Source organism: Streptopelia decaocto (assembly GCF_964273445.1).
Source record: "Streptopelia decaocto genome assembly, chromosome: 1".
Taxonomy (NCBI): Eukaryota; Metazoa; Chordata; class Aves; order Columbiformes; family Columbidae; genus Streptopelia; species Streptopelia decaocto.
In genome coordinates, this window is record NC_138663.1 from 58,454,602 (window position 1) to 58,471,329 (window position 16,728).

The following is a 16,728-nucleotide window of genomic DNA, read 5'->3' on the forward strand; positions in this document are numbered from 1 at the left end:
GTACCAGCCTAATACTTTCAAAGTAAGTTTTCAGTTTAATAGCTTTAACATCCAACTAAGGCCAAGGCAATTCACTGAGTGCTCCTAGTAGAGATTCTTGGTCCCACCCCCATGACTGTCAGTGGCATTATGCATGAGTACATAGATCCATTTCATCAGATACCAATCCAGGTATATATAAGAGACTCCAAAAGGCCAGGACTAACTGTATTTAGTATCTTGGAAAATGTGAAGTCCACTGATGAAGCTGAGAATGAATGTGTCACCTTTTGCCACTTCTCCTCTGGTAAACCAAAATTGCTTATCCTGAATAACAGATATTAACAAGGCAGGCCCTTTCCTATCTCAGATGAAAACTTTTGCTAAGCTAAAAAAAGCTAGTACTGCATATGGCAGTAGCTAACTGTGTTCCCACTGGCCCACTTCTTCCCAGAAACATTAGAGGAGCAGTTGGCAGGTGGACAGTTCTCAAGAACAGGTGGGATATCAGTGAAAATAAGAATGAAAGAAAGTGTACATAAAGCAAGGAGCTCTAAGACTCAAGGTTAGAACATCTGGCTCTCTGCTGGCTCAGACGTCTTGCTGGAATTACTTCCTGTAGGAAACCTAGAGTAAGCAGATGCAACGGTAACAAGATACCAAAGAAGCCTTTTATAGGATTCTGCACTACATCTTCCAAATACCAATTTCCACCACATTTTTTTAATACATCCATTTGGAGAACTGACAAACTCCAGATCCCAAAAGGTGTTTACTCTGCTATGGACTTTAACTGAAAATAACCAACAGAAACAACAAATTCCTATTTCCGCTTCTATTAAATAGGACAAGTCAGTTTAGCATGGCCATCTTTCTGTTAGAAGACAAGGAACATCATATTTCACCATTGTTTTTACCATGGACATTAGAATTCCATAGAAGTTAAACAGATCTCCTTAATGTCTTCCCATATAAAATGTAACTCACAGTACCTTTTTTTTTTTTAAAACTTTATATGATGTTTCTCAGATTTCCTGCTTCTAAAATGCCTCAAAGGGAAATTCAGTCTAAAAATGAAACCACATCATTACTTCCTCAACAGTGTGATTCCAAAGTGGATACAACACTTTTTCAACCACTATCATGACATGTAACCGAAAATTTGTTTTAAATTCATCTTAAAACATTGGTATAATAATTAATTGGAGTGGGCTCATTTTAACTTTTAAGTTAATTTGGCAGAGCTTAGTTGTCTGCCTTAAAAGACGAGACAGCACATGTGACCTCACTACAGAGTCCACGGCAAGGCAAAGAATGCATGTTCAGAATCTCATGTATGATCGAGTGGTTTTGCATATCTCCTTTAGCTTATTAGTGACAAGGTAGAATGATTAATTCAAGGAAACCAGTGAAAGAAAAAGGGCAAGTTTTCAGTGAGGTGCTTAGACTTTGAGCCAAACAAATTCATGAGCTTCCTCTTCCCCTGCTGTGTCTTGCTCTTCTCATCTCACTTTCTCAGTTCAAAGGAAGCTAACCACTGCTGGTATTGGGAACTCAGTGCTCTGGGTGGAGGAATGAATGGCTTCCTTTGCACTGAGGGACCCCAAGAGCTTATCTTCACTTTTCCAAAGCTTGCCAACTCCAACTCACCAAGAGCAAGGTTATTTAGAAGGCAGAGGGGCACTACGCACCAGCATCTTTGCTGGAACAGGTGTTTCTTCCCCCAACACAAACTATAGAAAAGTATGTTATTTCAAGCTCCTTTGAACTTAGGTAAGAGACAGCTAGTGTTGCCATAGCTCTTTCTGAAGTATATGCACGAGATGAAAGTGAGATAGGTGTGGAATGGACCAAGTACTTTATCACTTGCAGACTCATTTGTCAAAATCCAGCCTGCAATTTCACACTTTTTTTTTTTTTTTTTTAAAGGGGAGGTGGGGCACAGGGGGCCATGCAGAGGTGTTTTTCCAAACCTGTGAATGCAACATTCAGCAGCCACACTAAAAAGTTCCTCCTGCTCCTGCAAAGAAAAAAAAAAAAAGACAAACAAACAAACTCTTTTCATGTCAGTTATGTCCATCTGGAAATGTCACAGCTTTGTCACAATGGAACAAAGCATGCCTGGTGTCTCTTCTTTCAAAAGGTCTGTTAGTTCAAACAACAGAAAAATATTCACATCTGGAAGGGTCATAGGCAGAAGGTGGGAGTGGAGGAAGCAAAGTTCAGATGGCAAGTCATAGTAGTTGTTCTTTGTCTTACTGTTTGTCTAATATCGTACTGCCTGTTCTGGCACTTATCAATCCAGCTAAAGAAAGCAAGCCAAGAGTTAAAACAGCAATTTTATTATTAATTGACCTCAGAGGTCCAGATGAGACACACCTCTTCACTTTTGCTTCATTCACCATGCTGGAACGCTCAGGCTGAGTGAAAAGACCACTTGTGACCAGTCTGGCAGTGGTTCCTCTTTCCCCCCACCCCCCCTCCTTTTTTTAATAAAGAAAAAAAAAAATTATTGTGTATGGAGTCCAAGCTTCCTTTAGAAGACCACAAACTTCTGTTTCAAAGGATGTACATATTGAGATCCTGCCATTTCCAATGGGTTTAACTGAGCATCTGTTTCTGTAAAGATTAAAACCTTCTAATGACTGCAGAGTTGGGAGGCTGTATCAGAACTAAGCCACAGGAAGATCAAAAATTAAATGTCTAGTGAGATCAGGTTAAAGGAGAATGAACTTGAGAGCAGGACTGCACTGGCTAGGCATGAAAGACCAACAGTAAGAGTTTGCATTACACTCCTAAACTAAAAGTTTTTTTCTTCTCTAACATTCAGTGCTTCTGAAAATGAAAAGCCTCTCCTAGGCTGCCACCTAGCTTGTACATTTCTTGTATTGTTTTAGGAACGATTTTTAAAAGCTCTGTTGCTCTAGCCCTTAATGCACTGACTCCTCCCTTTTGAGCTGGTATTTTGTCAAGAGTTTCAAGAGCGATAAAAACTTGCTGGCAAGTCCCTTTCTTCCCCACAATGTGTTTTATAACCCAGCGTGTAGTTTAGTCTGTCTAAACACTGCAGTAGTACACTGCCATGAGTTTCCATGGAGATGATTAACTCCTCCAGAGCCAGAAAGCTTTAGTGTGCTTTTTGCCATTTCACCACATGAAGAATGACAGCATTTACTAAAATCAGCCTGCAGAAATATCACATTTTCCAGACAGTTCTAGCAAATAAGGATTTACTTTTGCTTCAACCCATCACACAGAAGTGCAGTCTTAACCAAACTTGCATTTAAGTCATCTACTAGAATGAGTTGCTTTTTTCCCCTTCTGCTTCTCCTCCTTTGCTTTGCCGTGATGTTTGAAGGCATGACAGCCCCACTTACATCAACTTTTGAACTACTACATCTCAGAGCAAAGCGAAGGCATGAGATATAATAAAGAGTCCAGAAGAGAGAAAGAAGAAATGAAGCAGATGACTGTGAACTCAACCAGAAATCAAAGTAGAAAATAGAAAAACTTTGTGCCCTAAAGTTTAGGAGCACTGTTACATGAAACGTCATAGTTTGCCACACTCCTAGTCACTTATGCATATAGCAAAAATATACTGACAGTATACATTCATAATAAAAATTTATTTAACACCATTTTAGGAAGTTGAATTGAACTGAAAACAACCCATAATCTAGTATACCATGATCTAATCAGAGCAAGAAAGGACACCTTCTGCCCAAATGCAGCTAATGAAGGCCACATGCTGTCATCAGCTTCAGCTATGGAAAAATGGTTTCCTAGTCTCACTTTCATAGAAAGAACAGTCTCCTCGGCAGTTACCACTTTGGTGGCATGCTTGTTGATCCAGACTATGAAAATGGCAACAGACCTTTGAATACTGAAATTTCCTGGAAGAATTTCCCAGGATAAAAACTATTTTATAAATATTTTCCAGGCTATCATCACTGAAACAAACTGTAGCCTTCCCAGCACTTTAACATGTAATGTTTTTTTTGGCATTCAAGAGCAGATACACTACATAAACTAGACATGAATAACCAGGCATAACTGCAGTTTCTGTAGAAGAGTTAAAGGCAAGAGAGAGATTTTCTGCCAGTAAGCCTGGCTAACTTGAAAAAGCCACTGGCAGGGCTCATAGCAATGCGTGTTTTGCTGCAGTGGGAATTATTTTCTATTTGACTTCCATAGCAGTTGCCAGGAGGATTTCTTTGCAGACTCCACTTGGAGTCAGTACTGTGTGAGTACCGGCAGTGCAAAGTCCCCCATCCCCTTTTACACTTTGTTACTAAGACAATCCAGAGGTGCAAGAAGACTTCACTCATGCAGTCCACTCATGAATGCTGAAGTGACAGCCTGTATTTACTGTTAAGTGGTCATGTGTCCAGTATTAACTCAAAGGACATCGCTAATTGATTTCATATACTTTGCCACAAAACACTTGCCAAGCAGCAACCGTATTTGGTTAACCACTCTTGCCTACAAACAAACCAAAGAACTTGAAACCAGAGTCTCCAATACCACCTCCTCAGAGATCTTGGGTGTCCCCCTTGTCCCCATCTAACATTAGTGTCACGAAGATCCCTAGGGATGCCAAAACCCATAGTAGAGAACATCAGCAAGGATACAGTAAGTGTTTTAACTTTCCAAAAGAGCATGCATGCTTGCACACCCCGCACAGTCACAGAGATCACAACATCACGTGCGGAAAGCACAGAGACACTTGTTACCTGCTTCTCCAGCCCGTCATGAAGTTACCGGTGCAGCACCACAAGCCTGTGTGAGCTGCACCTTCCAACACCAACCACCACGGGCGGTTCCCCGGCTTGAGAGAACTCGTCCTAACCCTGCCTCCTATTATTTGTCACCAGGTTGTGGAGGAAATTTTGGCTGCCCGCACCTGCAATTATGTTTTTGCCTCACTGCAGGAAACAAGCCACTATTACAATTACTGATTTCTTGAAAGTATTTCTTGGAGAGGCTGCTGCCACCACTGCTGCTGTGGGACAGGACCTGCTGCTGCAACCACCTCGCTCCCCATTGCCCCTCAGGAGGGCTGGTCCCTCACCACACCCCTCACCTCTTGCTAAACCAGGGGTGCGCAGCAACTACCGAGCAGTATCTATCTTGAAAGGTCAGGCCACCCCTCACCAGTTTAACCCATGCCACCTCTGTTTTCATCGAGTCATTCGTAGCACCAATGTTTACCTGTGGTGACTGCCCAGCTGCTGCCAACACCCCCTCAGGGTCCTGCAGAACTTTCTAGCAGCGCAGGCTTCGCACCGGCGGGGCAGGTGCAGCCTCCCCCGGGCGAAGAGCCTCGGGCTTCTCCCCCAGGAAACCCCCCGAGCCCCAGCGGCTGTAGGCGAGGAGGCACCGCCTGCCCGCAGCACTTACCAATGTCAGAGTTGCAGAAAGCGTCCTGCGGGTGGATGGGGACGCAAGTACAAGCCTCCACCACCAAGTCCCGCAGGCTCCAGCTGCAGAGGAACACGGCGAGGAAGCTCAGCCACGCCGTCATGTTGCCTCCGAGGTGCCTTCTCCTCACTTCTGCGGAGCAGGAGGACAGCCGCTGGCCGGCTCGCCTGACTTGGATTCTCTCTTCCTAACAGCCCGCACACCGCGATTGCCTGTCTGCCTTCCCTCTGTCTCGCTGGCCCCGGCAGCGCAGCCTTCACTCAGCAGGACAGTGCAAGCCGGAGGGCACGGCAGTTCCGCGTCTCACAGCAGCTGAAGGCTCCGATGAGTGCAGAACCGCGCTGCGCCGCGACGGGCCGGTGCGCGGAGTTATAGCCTCGATCGCGCCCTCTCGGGCTCCGGGGGCGCCGCCGCCCCCGACCAATGGGAGCCCGGCATTACCTCATCGGCGGGAGAGGCCAGCGGGCCGGGGCGGGGCCGCGGCCGCGGCTTCAGCGCCTTATAGGGAATAGTGCGGGGAGCGCCGCGCGCGGGCGGCGGTTGGCCGCTCTGAGGAGAAGTTCGCGGGCTCGTGTCCGCTGGTGCCGCCGAGGGGCGGCGGGTTGAAACTCTGAAAAATTAGTTGTACCTTCGAGGTATCTGCGAGTACCTGCCCCGCGGCCGTCAGTGCCCGGGGTCTGGCCCCGAGGAGTCCCCTGACATCCCATTCGGTACCTGTCTCCCCTCAGCCGACCCACACCTCAGGATGCGAGACGCACCTGGAAAACAAACGCGGGGTTTGCTGTTCGCTTGAAAAGCTTGGGTTGTTCCCCTCAAAACCAGCTCGGCTGTCTGCAAGCTGATGTTAAACTCATCTTAAAATACCATTTTAAAGGGTTTTCAGAAAGCCAACAGAAAATGCAAGGGGAGTGCAGCGTATTGCTGCTTTTCCTCTTTCCATAGGCAGTGAAAAGAGGACGGAAGAAAAGAAGGACAAGACCTAGTTGAACTGTAAACCAGGATTTCATCCTGCGGTTTTTAATCCTGCCCAAATGCTCCTTCTCCTGTCACTGCAGCAGCACCACCCATCACTTCCCCTTTTTCGGGCTTGCAGTCAGCAAGGGGTCATAAACCGCTAAAACCGAGCTGGAAAAGCAGTGTCGTATCTACCCAGGCACTCCCAACATTTAATCTCGAAGTATATTTTAGCAGAGCAGCTTTAGTGGAATTTATAGAAAAGTCCTGTTTGTTTTGTTTTCCCTTATCCCCTTTTGGAACAGTAAATTTCTATCAGCTGTAGAAATGTAAATGTTACAGAAGAGCTGGGACTGTAAGGAAGGAGATTGCCAGCTGCAAGATACAGACAGCCTTATTATCCTGCAAAGGGGACCAAGGGGTGATTAATCACAGTATCAAACCAGTGTATATAATGTCAGAGTACTTTCCACAGGGTTTACAAGACTTAAGCATGTCTAGTTATAAATTATGCTGGTATTAAAGGCTAGGGACCAGCTGTCCTAAATATCTAAATAGTCAGCTAAGTCTTCAGATTTACAATTCTGCTCCATCTGGGTGAAGCACAGCCTGCCTACACCTTTTCTTTAATCATACCATCCATATAAAATTAAAACCTCCGGTCTTATGGAAACACAGGCTTTTATTTGGAGCATCAGTACACAAAAGGTTCAGGATGGGTGTTGCTAGTAGAGATCAAGGTTACAGTGCTAACAGCGGGAAACGCAGGTTCCTACCCTTGCTGTGACACAGACAACCTGTGTGACAGCTTCACCTCAGTGTCCTTCAAATCCTAATCTGTGTAATGGGGATAATAGTGATGGGAGTGTCTCAGGAATGTGTATTAGTGAACACACTGAAAAAATTAGATGGTGTTGAGGTGCTAACGGGTCATACAAGTACATATGAGGCAGGGTGTTAAACAGGACATTAGATTTAGACGTGTCAGTGTCTGAATCGTTCAGCTCCAAATTGCAACATGAGAAGATCTATGCAAAAAACCTCTTTAGGTACTTGAACTGTCTGCTCCAGGTACTACAGCTGAAGAATCTCTCAGATTGGACTGTCATTTCAGTCTCACTGGGTATAAAGAAGGAACAACTGTACTGACCCAGCAGAGTAAAATAGAAGAAAAATTAGGTGTATCTGGCACTTCCATTTTTTCTTTGTTGTTGTAAAAATTTTTATATCACCAACATCATGATACACCTGGTCTATCAACATTTCAGATCAGTATCTGGGAGAAGCGGAGTTATTCCATAACCTGGCACTGTTGTAAATGAGAAACAGTTTGGCCCACACACAACTAAATTACAATGACAGCTCCAGCGCCACCTCCCTTTGCTCTCAGGCCAAGTAACTCCTCCTAAGTATGTCTCTTAATTTCTATAATAACACCTTTCCTGCATGTTCTGAGAACTAACAAGATGAATACTCTGTAATAAGCTTTAACCATGTTGGGTGCTATGTGAAAGCTAAGGCTGACTATAATACACAGATGCAGGACACATGCAGAGGGGACTGAAAAACAAACCCTTCAGTCATCATCTCAATTTCTGAAAAGGGAGAGGAAGGGGGCTAGAAGCTACTGAAGTTGCACAGGGCCCTCCAAGGCATGGAAGTAGCTTGTTTACAGTGAGACTGACCAAGCTTGTTAAAGTAACACCAAGTTTGTGCTGATTACAGGATCTAGTTAACTTTTCAGATATAACCCAGAGAAGTGCTTTTCAGGATGAAGAGGGGCGCCACAGCTTGATCCAATGGCAAGGCACAACTGTTTGGAAAGGGCGGTGTGTAGGCTGTCTGTGTGGCAAGGCTTCTCACTGTCTTCTATACCACCTTGAGAGGTGATCCAGTAGTTTTTTTACTGCATTTATTCGCATTACCTGGAATAGTAGTACCTGTGTTCAATCAGTTATAACAGATGATTCACCTGCTCTTTTGATACCTAGATTTTTTTTTTCAAAGAGGTTAACTTCTCTATAGTAGTAGTGATGGACGTTTTTCAACCATGACTGGATACTGCACAATAATAACAATGTTTATTTGCCACTTAACAGGGCACATTCCATATACAGAAACCGGAGTGCTTTATTTTTGTAAATCACAGGTAAATACTAGTCAGGAAAGCTCAGTCTGACCAGTGGCCTGCTGGGAGGCCTTGGTTAAATCATTTAATCTGCTCATACCTTCATTTGATTATCTGTAAACAGAGATATTGTGTATTATCTTCTGATAATATCTATTAGATATTTGATATTTGCCTCTCTCCTTTGAGACCTACCAGCAAAGTGTACTCTGGAAGAGCCAGGCAGGATCTCCGAGTGCTTATTTAAATGAGAAAATTTTTATAATGAGATCGAAGTAACACAGAAAGTCAATGAAGGAACCAAAAGGAGAACTCTGTCCAAATCCCCTCTCCATGCCCTGTGGCGGGGGGAAAAACTGCCAAGGGAAAAAAACAAAACAAAACAAAAGCACCAAACCTAGCATTCAGCTCCTTTGCCTACATGAAACTTTAAGCCTTATATGGCCATAAAAATGTGGCAGAGAAAAAAAGGAGAAAATAAAGACCTTGATCTTCATATGAGAAAATTAGAGTTCATTTTTAGTTAATGTCACCAAATAAAGAAATCTATGTTATTTCAGTCCTCCACTAAGAACACACTGTTGAACACAATTAAGGATCTCTCTGCTTTACTGGGCAGCCACACCATTTCATGCTGTGATCTTGTCGGATCCCACAAGGTAAGCATGACTGGGCTGGGTCAATAGTTGGTGTGAAAATTCCCAGGGAGAGCCATGTCATGCAGGTGTTGTTGACTGAGCAAAGCGGCTTTCTTCCCTCAATCCTGCATGAACGTGTAGGGACAGTGCTAGGGGGCACTGCGCTGCAAGAGATGCTTGCGTTTTTTGCAGATGAAACGAGGTTTCTTGCGATAAACACACTCTCTGCAAAGGAGAGGTGTTAAGCTGAGTGTCCTGGTTAAATTTCAGGAGAGAAAACGATCTTCTGCTTCCATAGATACTCACTGCAGTTTACATCAGGGGAGTATTAACATCATTTTCCTTCCACAAGTCCTGCTTGTGGCTGGAAAGGACCATCCCTGAACTAGCTGCAGAGACTGAGATAAAAGCACTTTGGACTACTCCTTCAAGAGGCATAAGGTGTTCCTGTAAGTGAATTAAAGGTATATTCACTTCTCTTCTGTTCCCATTTCACTGTGAGGGATGCCAGGTGCTGGCAGAGAGCTGCTTCTGAACTGACAAAAGCACTTGATTGTTGGTAGTACAGAAGGGCTTCATCAAACTACAGGAACTGCTGGCCAAAACCAGAGAGAAAGAGATAAAGAGGGAGAAAAAAGCAGGGAGAAAGGAATGGGAGATGGAGTGAGAAAGAGAGGGAGAAGGAAATATCCCCACTACCACCACCACCAGAGAAAAAAAGCTTTGACACATGTAACGGCTCAAAACACTCCAGCTCATCACCAGACTTCAGCTGCTTTAAACTGAGCATAGCATGAATGAAGTCAGGAGACTTCGGCCTGCAGTCCAAACAGTCCTGCCACCTCCATGAACAATATATTAATTTTTAAAGTTTCTGAAGTATGGGCATTTTTCCATTTTAACTTTTCCACAGTAACTTGATTTGTGAGTGTGGAGTCCTGCCATTAACATTCTAAATTGTTCAACTGCCAAGTTGTTCAAAAGTCTCCTCTTGTCCTAAAAAACTTTTCTTGAAGTTGACAGTCCTCCTATCTGTTACCAGCTCAGCATCACACCCTTTAGAAGATATAATTTTATGCAGCAGGTGGGAAAGAAGAGGCACTTTTCGGAGCTATCTGATGTCCTTTTTTACAGAATATTCATGTCATCTCAAAGGGCAGTACAGAGTCGTCATGCATTAGCAAAAGATTCTCCTATTTCCTGATTATCTGTTTCCCTTTCAGAATGCTTGTTTTTTCTGACACTGTCCTTTGAGACTACTCCTTTGTTTAAAATATTCATATTTGCTGTGATTTATGAGTGTGGAAAAGGTTGAGAAAACTTCATCCTCTATTAATTCCTCCATTGTATCAGTGAACTTCATATGCTACTTAAAATAAGAAGGCTCTTTCTTCAAAAATGTCTTTGATTCTATAAATACATTAAAAAAAAAAAAATCATTTGATCTCTTTCTCTGAGGTTGCAAAGGAATTATGTCACCTTCCTGTCTGCAAGCCAGACATAGGTAACAGTCTATCCCGTTCCCAAACTTTTAATTAGAGGAAGACCATTAAACCTTCATCAGCTCTAACAGTTCTACACTGTGTTTAATCTTCAAGGATCCTTTACAGATTGTGCTTACAGAGAGCACCCAGCCTGGGAGCAGACCATAGGCACCATGTGTCACCAGGAGTGTTACATTATAAAGGATTGTAGAATATGAAATCACCCTCTCAGTAGTGCGGGGATCCTCCAATCAGGCTGTGATGTGGCATCAGCTGCAGAAGGGCAACCAGGAAATATCTTTTAACAGCCTTATCAAGCTGAAAATGTTTCCTGCACATGACTGCACTCTTTGGCTCCAATCCAGCAAAACACTAAGGCACATGTTCAACTTTAAGCACACAAGATGCTCTACTGAAGTCAACAGGACCATTTACATGTAGAAAGTTAAATATAAGCTTAAGTGCATTTCTGGATCAGGGCCAAAGGGCTTGGTACCATGCAGGGTTCAAGCCAGGAGGCTGTGATTAGATGATCTGACAGAGTACGGGGGAGAGAACATGATGCAATTTGCTTGGCTCTACCTGCCTATGCCTCATTCCTAGCAATTAATTTTCTCTCATTTTTGTTTATAATAAGTTTTTCCATTGCTCTTATTTTGCTTTCAAGCTGCTGTAGCCATTTCCAAATTGAAGTTGTGTTTTTCTTTTTTAAAGCCTTCTAAACTGCATCAATAGCTTTAAGTGACTGAACAAAGAGATTTCAAATAGATGAAGAGGTTCAAATGGTAATAAGAGCTTGTGTTGCCAGAGCTTTGGAGGTTGGCGCTAAGCAGAGAAGAGAGTGAGAGCGATTGAAAATCACTTTTCTGTTGTTCCTTTGTATGAACTGGTTTCTGGCTTATGCAATGCACAGTAATTAAAATGACTGGAATGCCTCACATTTTTAAGAGAGCTTTAAGGCAGCTCTGTGGCATTGTGGCCAGCAGAGTTCATGAGCAGATTCATGGCTGCAGTCGAGGTTTGACCTTTCTATCAGCATAACTTGAAGAAGCCAATATCTCTGTAGAGGCCTTGGAGGGGAGTTTGGGAAAGAAAGGGTAGACACAGAGCAGCAGTGAGGTCTGCTCCATGCATCAGCTCCATACTATGTGGCAAGCCTTCCTTTCGGTGAGCTGAGAACCTAAAATGTTGGTGTGATCATCAGAGATCTCATTGCTTGCTTTCACTGTAGTTTTAATGTCCTGCCCAAGTTCAAGTGTGGGACAGCACTTAGACGTTCTCTGTCTCTCACTGTAGTATTAGTTCCCCATAGTTCCTCCTCCTAGGTACTACACAAGAAATCTCTGTTTCTGTGAGAGAGGTTTTGCATTTGAGTGCTGGCCACTGCAGTTGCTGGGTGTATTTGGGGGGGCCCAAAGAGCTCCCCAGTGCTTAGCAGACAGACACCCTGGCAGGCTGGCAAGTCTCTCTGCTCACAGCGAGTTGCTCTCCCTACGATGAGGTTTACTCTGCTCAGCAGTGGAAAGGGAGTATCTTATTGCCTTTCAGTTCTCCTGGCACAGCCCCGAATTTCATTTCCTGTTTTCCATTTTTGTAATTGAAGGTGACTGGCCACTGCATCTCTGGTCTTCTCTCAAGAGCTGGCCTGGCTTCTCACAGTGATCAACTGCCACACATTAGCGGGAGAGCTGAATACAGCCTCTCTCAGGAGGGGAGCTGACTAGACTGAGGAGATGACCTTTTTGGCATGTTGAGCAACCAGATCCTTCTCTCCTCACCTCTCTGCCTCTAACCAGCCTTCTGAGCATATGGACTGAGCCTACTCCCTCATCTCCCAGCACAGTCTTTCTCCCCTTCTCCTACACATCAGAGGGCACTGTCAGCATACAGTGGTTCTCACAACCCTTTGTAAGTGTAGGAAGATAAAGATCCCAGGCAGGAGACAATAATCTTGTGTGTCTTAGACCATCCTGAGGCTAGCAGAGTCGTAGTCCTTCCGTATGTAGCAGGCCAGCCAGTCCCTAGGATGTGCCACTGGTTTATAAAGCTTGTTGGAATCCTCTGAAATCACCATACTTGTGAAAAGCAGAAAGAGCAGCACCAGGAGGCTGGCTTTCCACTTTCTGTTACATTAATGACCCTGGAGACAGTGTCATGCTGTCAGGTCTGGAGGAAGGGTCTTCTCTTTACCTGCAGAACAGGTGTAGCTGGAGGAAAAGTTGCTGTCTCTTGCCTCTCCCTGCACAACCTGTAAAGACTTCCTGCAAGAATAAGCCAGTCACTTCATTCCCATACAATCATATAACAGTTTGCATTGGAATGCACCTTCAAAGCTCATCTAGTCCAACGCCCCTGCAATGAGCAGGGACACCTTCAACTAGATCAGGTTGCTCAGAGCCCCATCCAGCCTGGTCCAGCTGTTACTAGTTTTTCACCTGAAACTGCAAATAAAGGTGTTAGCTATAAGAATGGTTTCCAATGATGAGAAGAGTGTCCCAGCAGGGAATGAACTAATCTATTCCTGTCATGCATGTCAGCACATGGGTGTCAAAAATTAGAAGCAGTTCCTCTGTGTGGAGAAGCCAACAGAGATCATTGCCTTGGCACAGGATTTTTTTTTTTTTAATCCAAATTGACTTTTTTCAATGCTTTTGTTTCTATGTTCCTAAATCAAAGCTATATTCAAAACAGTAGCTGACTGCTCACTTAGGGCATAGACTCTCAGTCCCAGCCAGTAGAAGCTGGGGGCTTTCTGATGTGAGATTTCAAGGATGGATCTCTTTCTCCTCTGGAGCAAAAGGCAGCACTTCTGTTTCCTCACTCTTTTGGAATTTTCCTCCATAAATCTTGGCATACAGTGTAAGACAAAAGATGAGGAGATGGTAGATCTGCAGCCTACAGTGAGGACTCTCTCATTTGTTTATTGTCTTGCTCTTCCTGAGTGAAGAGCAATACATTCCTCAAAGGACCTTTTCAGGTCAGCAGTGTGAGTTCCACACCTAATGTATTAAAGTCAGGACTGAAAAGATCAGTGTTTGATTTAGCACAGATGTGTGAAAATAGTATTAATTCTCCACTGAAGGAAGAGGGAACAATCTACTGCCCCTGTTCCCCTTTCCTTTAATGATGGTCCTGATTTCCTTTAATCTGAAAGCCTCTATCACTTACTTGTGCCTTTCTGTGTGCTTCTGAGGAGTCCTTCAGTGGGGGACACAGAAGTAGGGAAAGACATCACAGCGTCATTACAGAACATTCTGTTTATTTAGCGAAGTAGTCCTGGTTTGTGTTTCATTGGAAGTGATAATGGGTATTGTGCAGTAAGAGTTAATCTGTAACCAGATGCAATGTAGCTGGAAGTGAAGCCAAGAAAGAGGAACAGAGCAAACTTCCTCTGTTTTTTCCTTTGCACTGAATGAAAGTCCCCCTACCGGGGACTGTAGGGCCAGGATTATGATCACATGCTTTATTGGCAGAAGTTTAAAAAAACAGTGTCCTATACTGAGGGAGTTCAACTCCTTTTGATTTTAACTCAGTTTGTAGCAAGAGCAACATGGTAGCTCACAGTGTGTGTGCTTTTCTGAAGGGGAGGCACACAGTGTGGGTAAATGTACTAGCATGCTGCTGGTACTACCCAGACAGAAGGACTCCAAATACATAGCAGAGGCAGCAATGAGAGCTACCCAGAGCCAGCAGGAGCCAGGAAGGTGTCGAATGTATGTACACAGATTACATGCCAGGAGTTGAGCTATGAAGTTACCAAAACTTGAACATGTGCCCTGAGCAAGATAACACCTCTCTGTAGCTCTGCTCTTAGAAATGGTGCCATCAAATCTCTCCCAGAATGTTGGCCAGGGGTTCGGCACTAGCCGAAGTGCTTTGCTGTGGGAGCCTGGACTGCTGCAGTGCAGTGGTTCATCACAGGTGTTAAGAGACTCGAGAGGTTCTGAACATTTTTAGTGGTAGCAGGTGGCCAACACTAGCTTAGTACAACACATTCCCCTCTCCTCTCCTCTCCTCTCCTCAAAGGAGACAGGCTAAGGAGGGAACATTTTACTTCATTTGAAATTGGTTTCCCCATCCAGAACAAACCTTCACCTCTAGACATCACATATAATGGCAACTTAGCCTAGAGGGACTAGTATAGCATGAGCTGTGCATGGCTGTAAGCAAATAGCACCATAGAGAGCTGGCTGAAGGAAGCAAAAGCTTATTCCCAGTGAATGCGAGAGCATTTCCTTCTCTTCCTTGCAGAGACAGAACCTAGTTCCTTAACTTAGACACCACCTCCAGCTCCACAAGGTGTTTCCACAAGTATTAATGCAATTACTTTGAACAATCTTTTTTTTTTCTTTTTTCTTTTTTTCCCTAAAACTATAACTGAAGGCCAGGCAGACATAGTCATTCAGTTTTATTTTGAGAAAAGCCTTTTGAGAATAAGGAGGAGAAAAAAAAAAGGAGAAGCTGGTGCTGGAAAAAAGTCCTTATCCCACTAGGCATTTCTAGGAAAGAGGAGGGAGGGTGGCTTTTGAAGCCATGCCTATGGCTGCATGTAAGGGATAGTTCTCAAAGGATTCCCTTAATCAGATTCTGCAGAAGATAGACTGTCTCTCTGTAATTCATTCCATGTCTTATTCAAAGGCCATATGCTCTGGTCACGTGAAGATTTACACTCTCAAATTTACTGCCCTCAGAGAATCTAGAAGAATTATGCAAGAAATCAGGCTCCATGATAACTGAGGCCTCATAAAGCCATGCTTTCTAAAGACTGCTTCTAACTCCAGAGATGGCCCCTCTAGGGTTTTGTAAGCCCTTCTGGGGAAGAGGGAAGGGGAGAAAAAAGGGGAGCTGTTGATCATTGCCATATGTGAGAAGCATCTCTGTCTGCACATGGGTGTGACGTCTGTATTATCACTGAGGCTGCGCTCCCCACAGCCCCCCTGTTTCCTGTTTCCAGTCAGCAACTTGCTGCTGGAGCAGGAATCCCATATTGCTCTGTACTGCAGTCACAAAAAAGGAAAATGACGGCCAGTGGAGGGGGGAAGGGGTGGGGGAAATCCTCTTAAATAGCCATGTAGAATGTCTGGGCAGGGATGTAAGCCAAGAGTCCTCAGAGGCAGTAGAATAAATGGGAGTTTAGCAAATAACTATTTTCTTTCTTTGACTAGTGTTCCTCAGAGACCTCAGCACTCCAGTTCTCAGAGCTAATTTTAGCTATTTGTGGTTGGCCTGTTCCTGATGTCCCTTTCCAATCTCTATCACACGCTGAACCTTGGGATACTCTCTGTGGGCTGACAGATGACGTGAAAAACCTCTAATCTGCAGGTCAAATATCAAAAATGAAGTGGGATCAGGAAAGTGGAAGCATGATTTGCTTTTTCCCAAATAAGGGATGTATATTCATATTAGAAGTTCTTAGCATACCAAGTTTGTGGGTGTTTTTTAGACTATATGAAGGGAATGACTTACTCTTGAAAATTTTATGGTAACCACCAAAGATGTTATCATTCCATGGACACTGCCTTTCCTAAGCAGACTATGACAGACATGTTTTCATTATTTATTGGCACTGCTCTTCTGTAGAGAAACCAAAACCACATTGTCCTAAACACTGTACTGATGTATAACAGGCAGAGTGAGTCCCTGCCAGAGGGCATAGAGTACATGTGAGAGAGGGTTCAAAACGAACACAGTGGAAATAAAGCTGTGATGCCAGGAGTGAAGGAGCTTAAAGCGTGTGGCATTCATACTGTAGATGCCATGTTCATGGAGGTCTGAGTCTTAGCTGCTTTACACTCCTGTGGTGGTTTGATGTCAATCCTTTTTCTTCCACAAAATTTGCTTGCTATAAAGTCTGTGATGGATCTGATGTCCAAATGTCCAGGGTACAAAAGGAAGGTAAAAGGTTTAGGATGAATCCTCCTATTTCAAACAAATTTTCCTAGAAACATGAGCAACAGGTGGCACTTTTTCTTCCTCTAAATTTCTTGTGGATTCTCTCTCCTGATCTTCCCTCCTCTCCACAGAAAAATCTGCAGAGGATGCTCTGCAGGATTGAAGTGTTTGCTCAGAGTGATGAATATATGGAACTATGGACAGTAGAGGGCATATGGACCCTTAAGGGATC

The 16,728-nt window shown here is 43.9% G+C and overlaps 2 protein-coding genes across 4 annotated transcripts in view; one reads left to right on the forward strand and one right to left on the reverse strand.

Moving 5' to 3' along the window:
* Positions 1-5,775, reverse strand: part of TIMP3 (TIMP metallopeptidase inhibitor 3) — a 37,873-nt gene extending 32,098 nt beyond the window's left edge. For both annotated transcript variants that reach the window (XR_014183242.1, XM_082044598.1), the window contains exon 1: positions 5,380-5,775. Coding sequence is in view for 1 of the 2 variants with exons in the window: in XM_082044598.1 (XP_081900724.1) it covers positions 5,380-5,503 (124 nt within the window). In the remaining variant the exon portion in view is untranslated. The remainder of the gene's footprint in view (positions 1-5,379) is intronic.
* SYN3 (synapsin III) overlaps positions 1-16,728 on the forward strand; it is a gene marked incomplete at its 5' end in the record, with an annotated part of 177,392 nt that overhangs the window by 79,409 nt on the left and 81,255 nt on the right. The window lies entirely within an intron of this gene.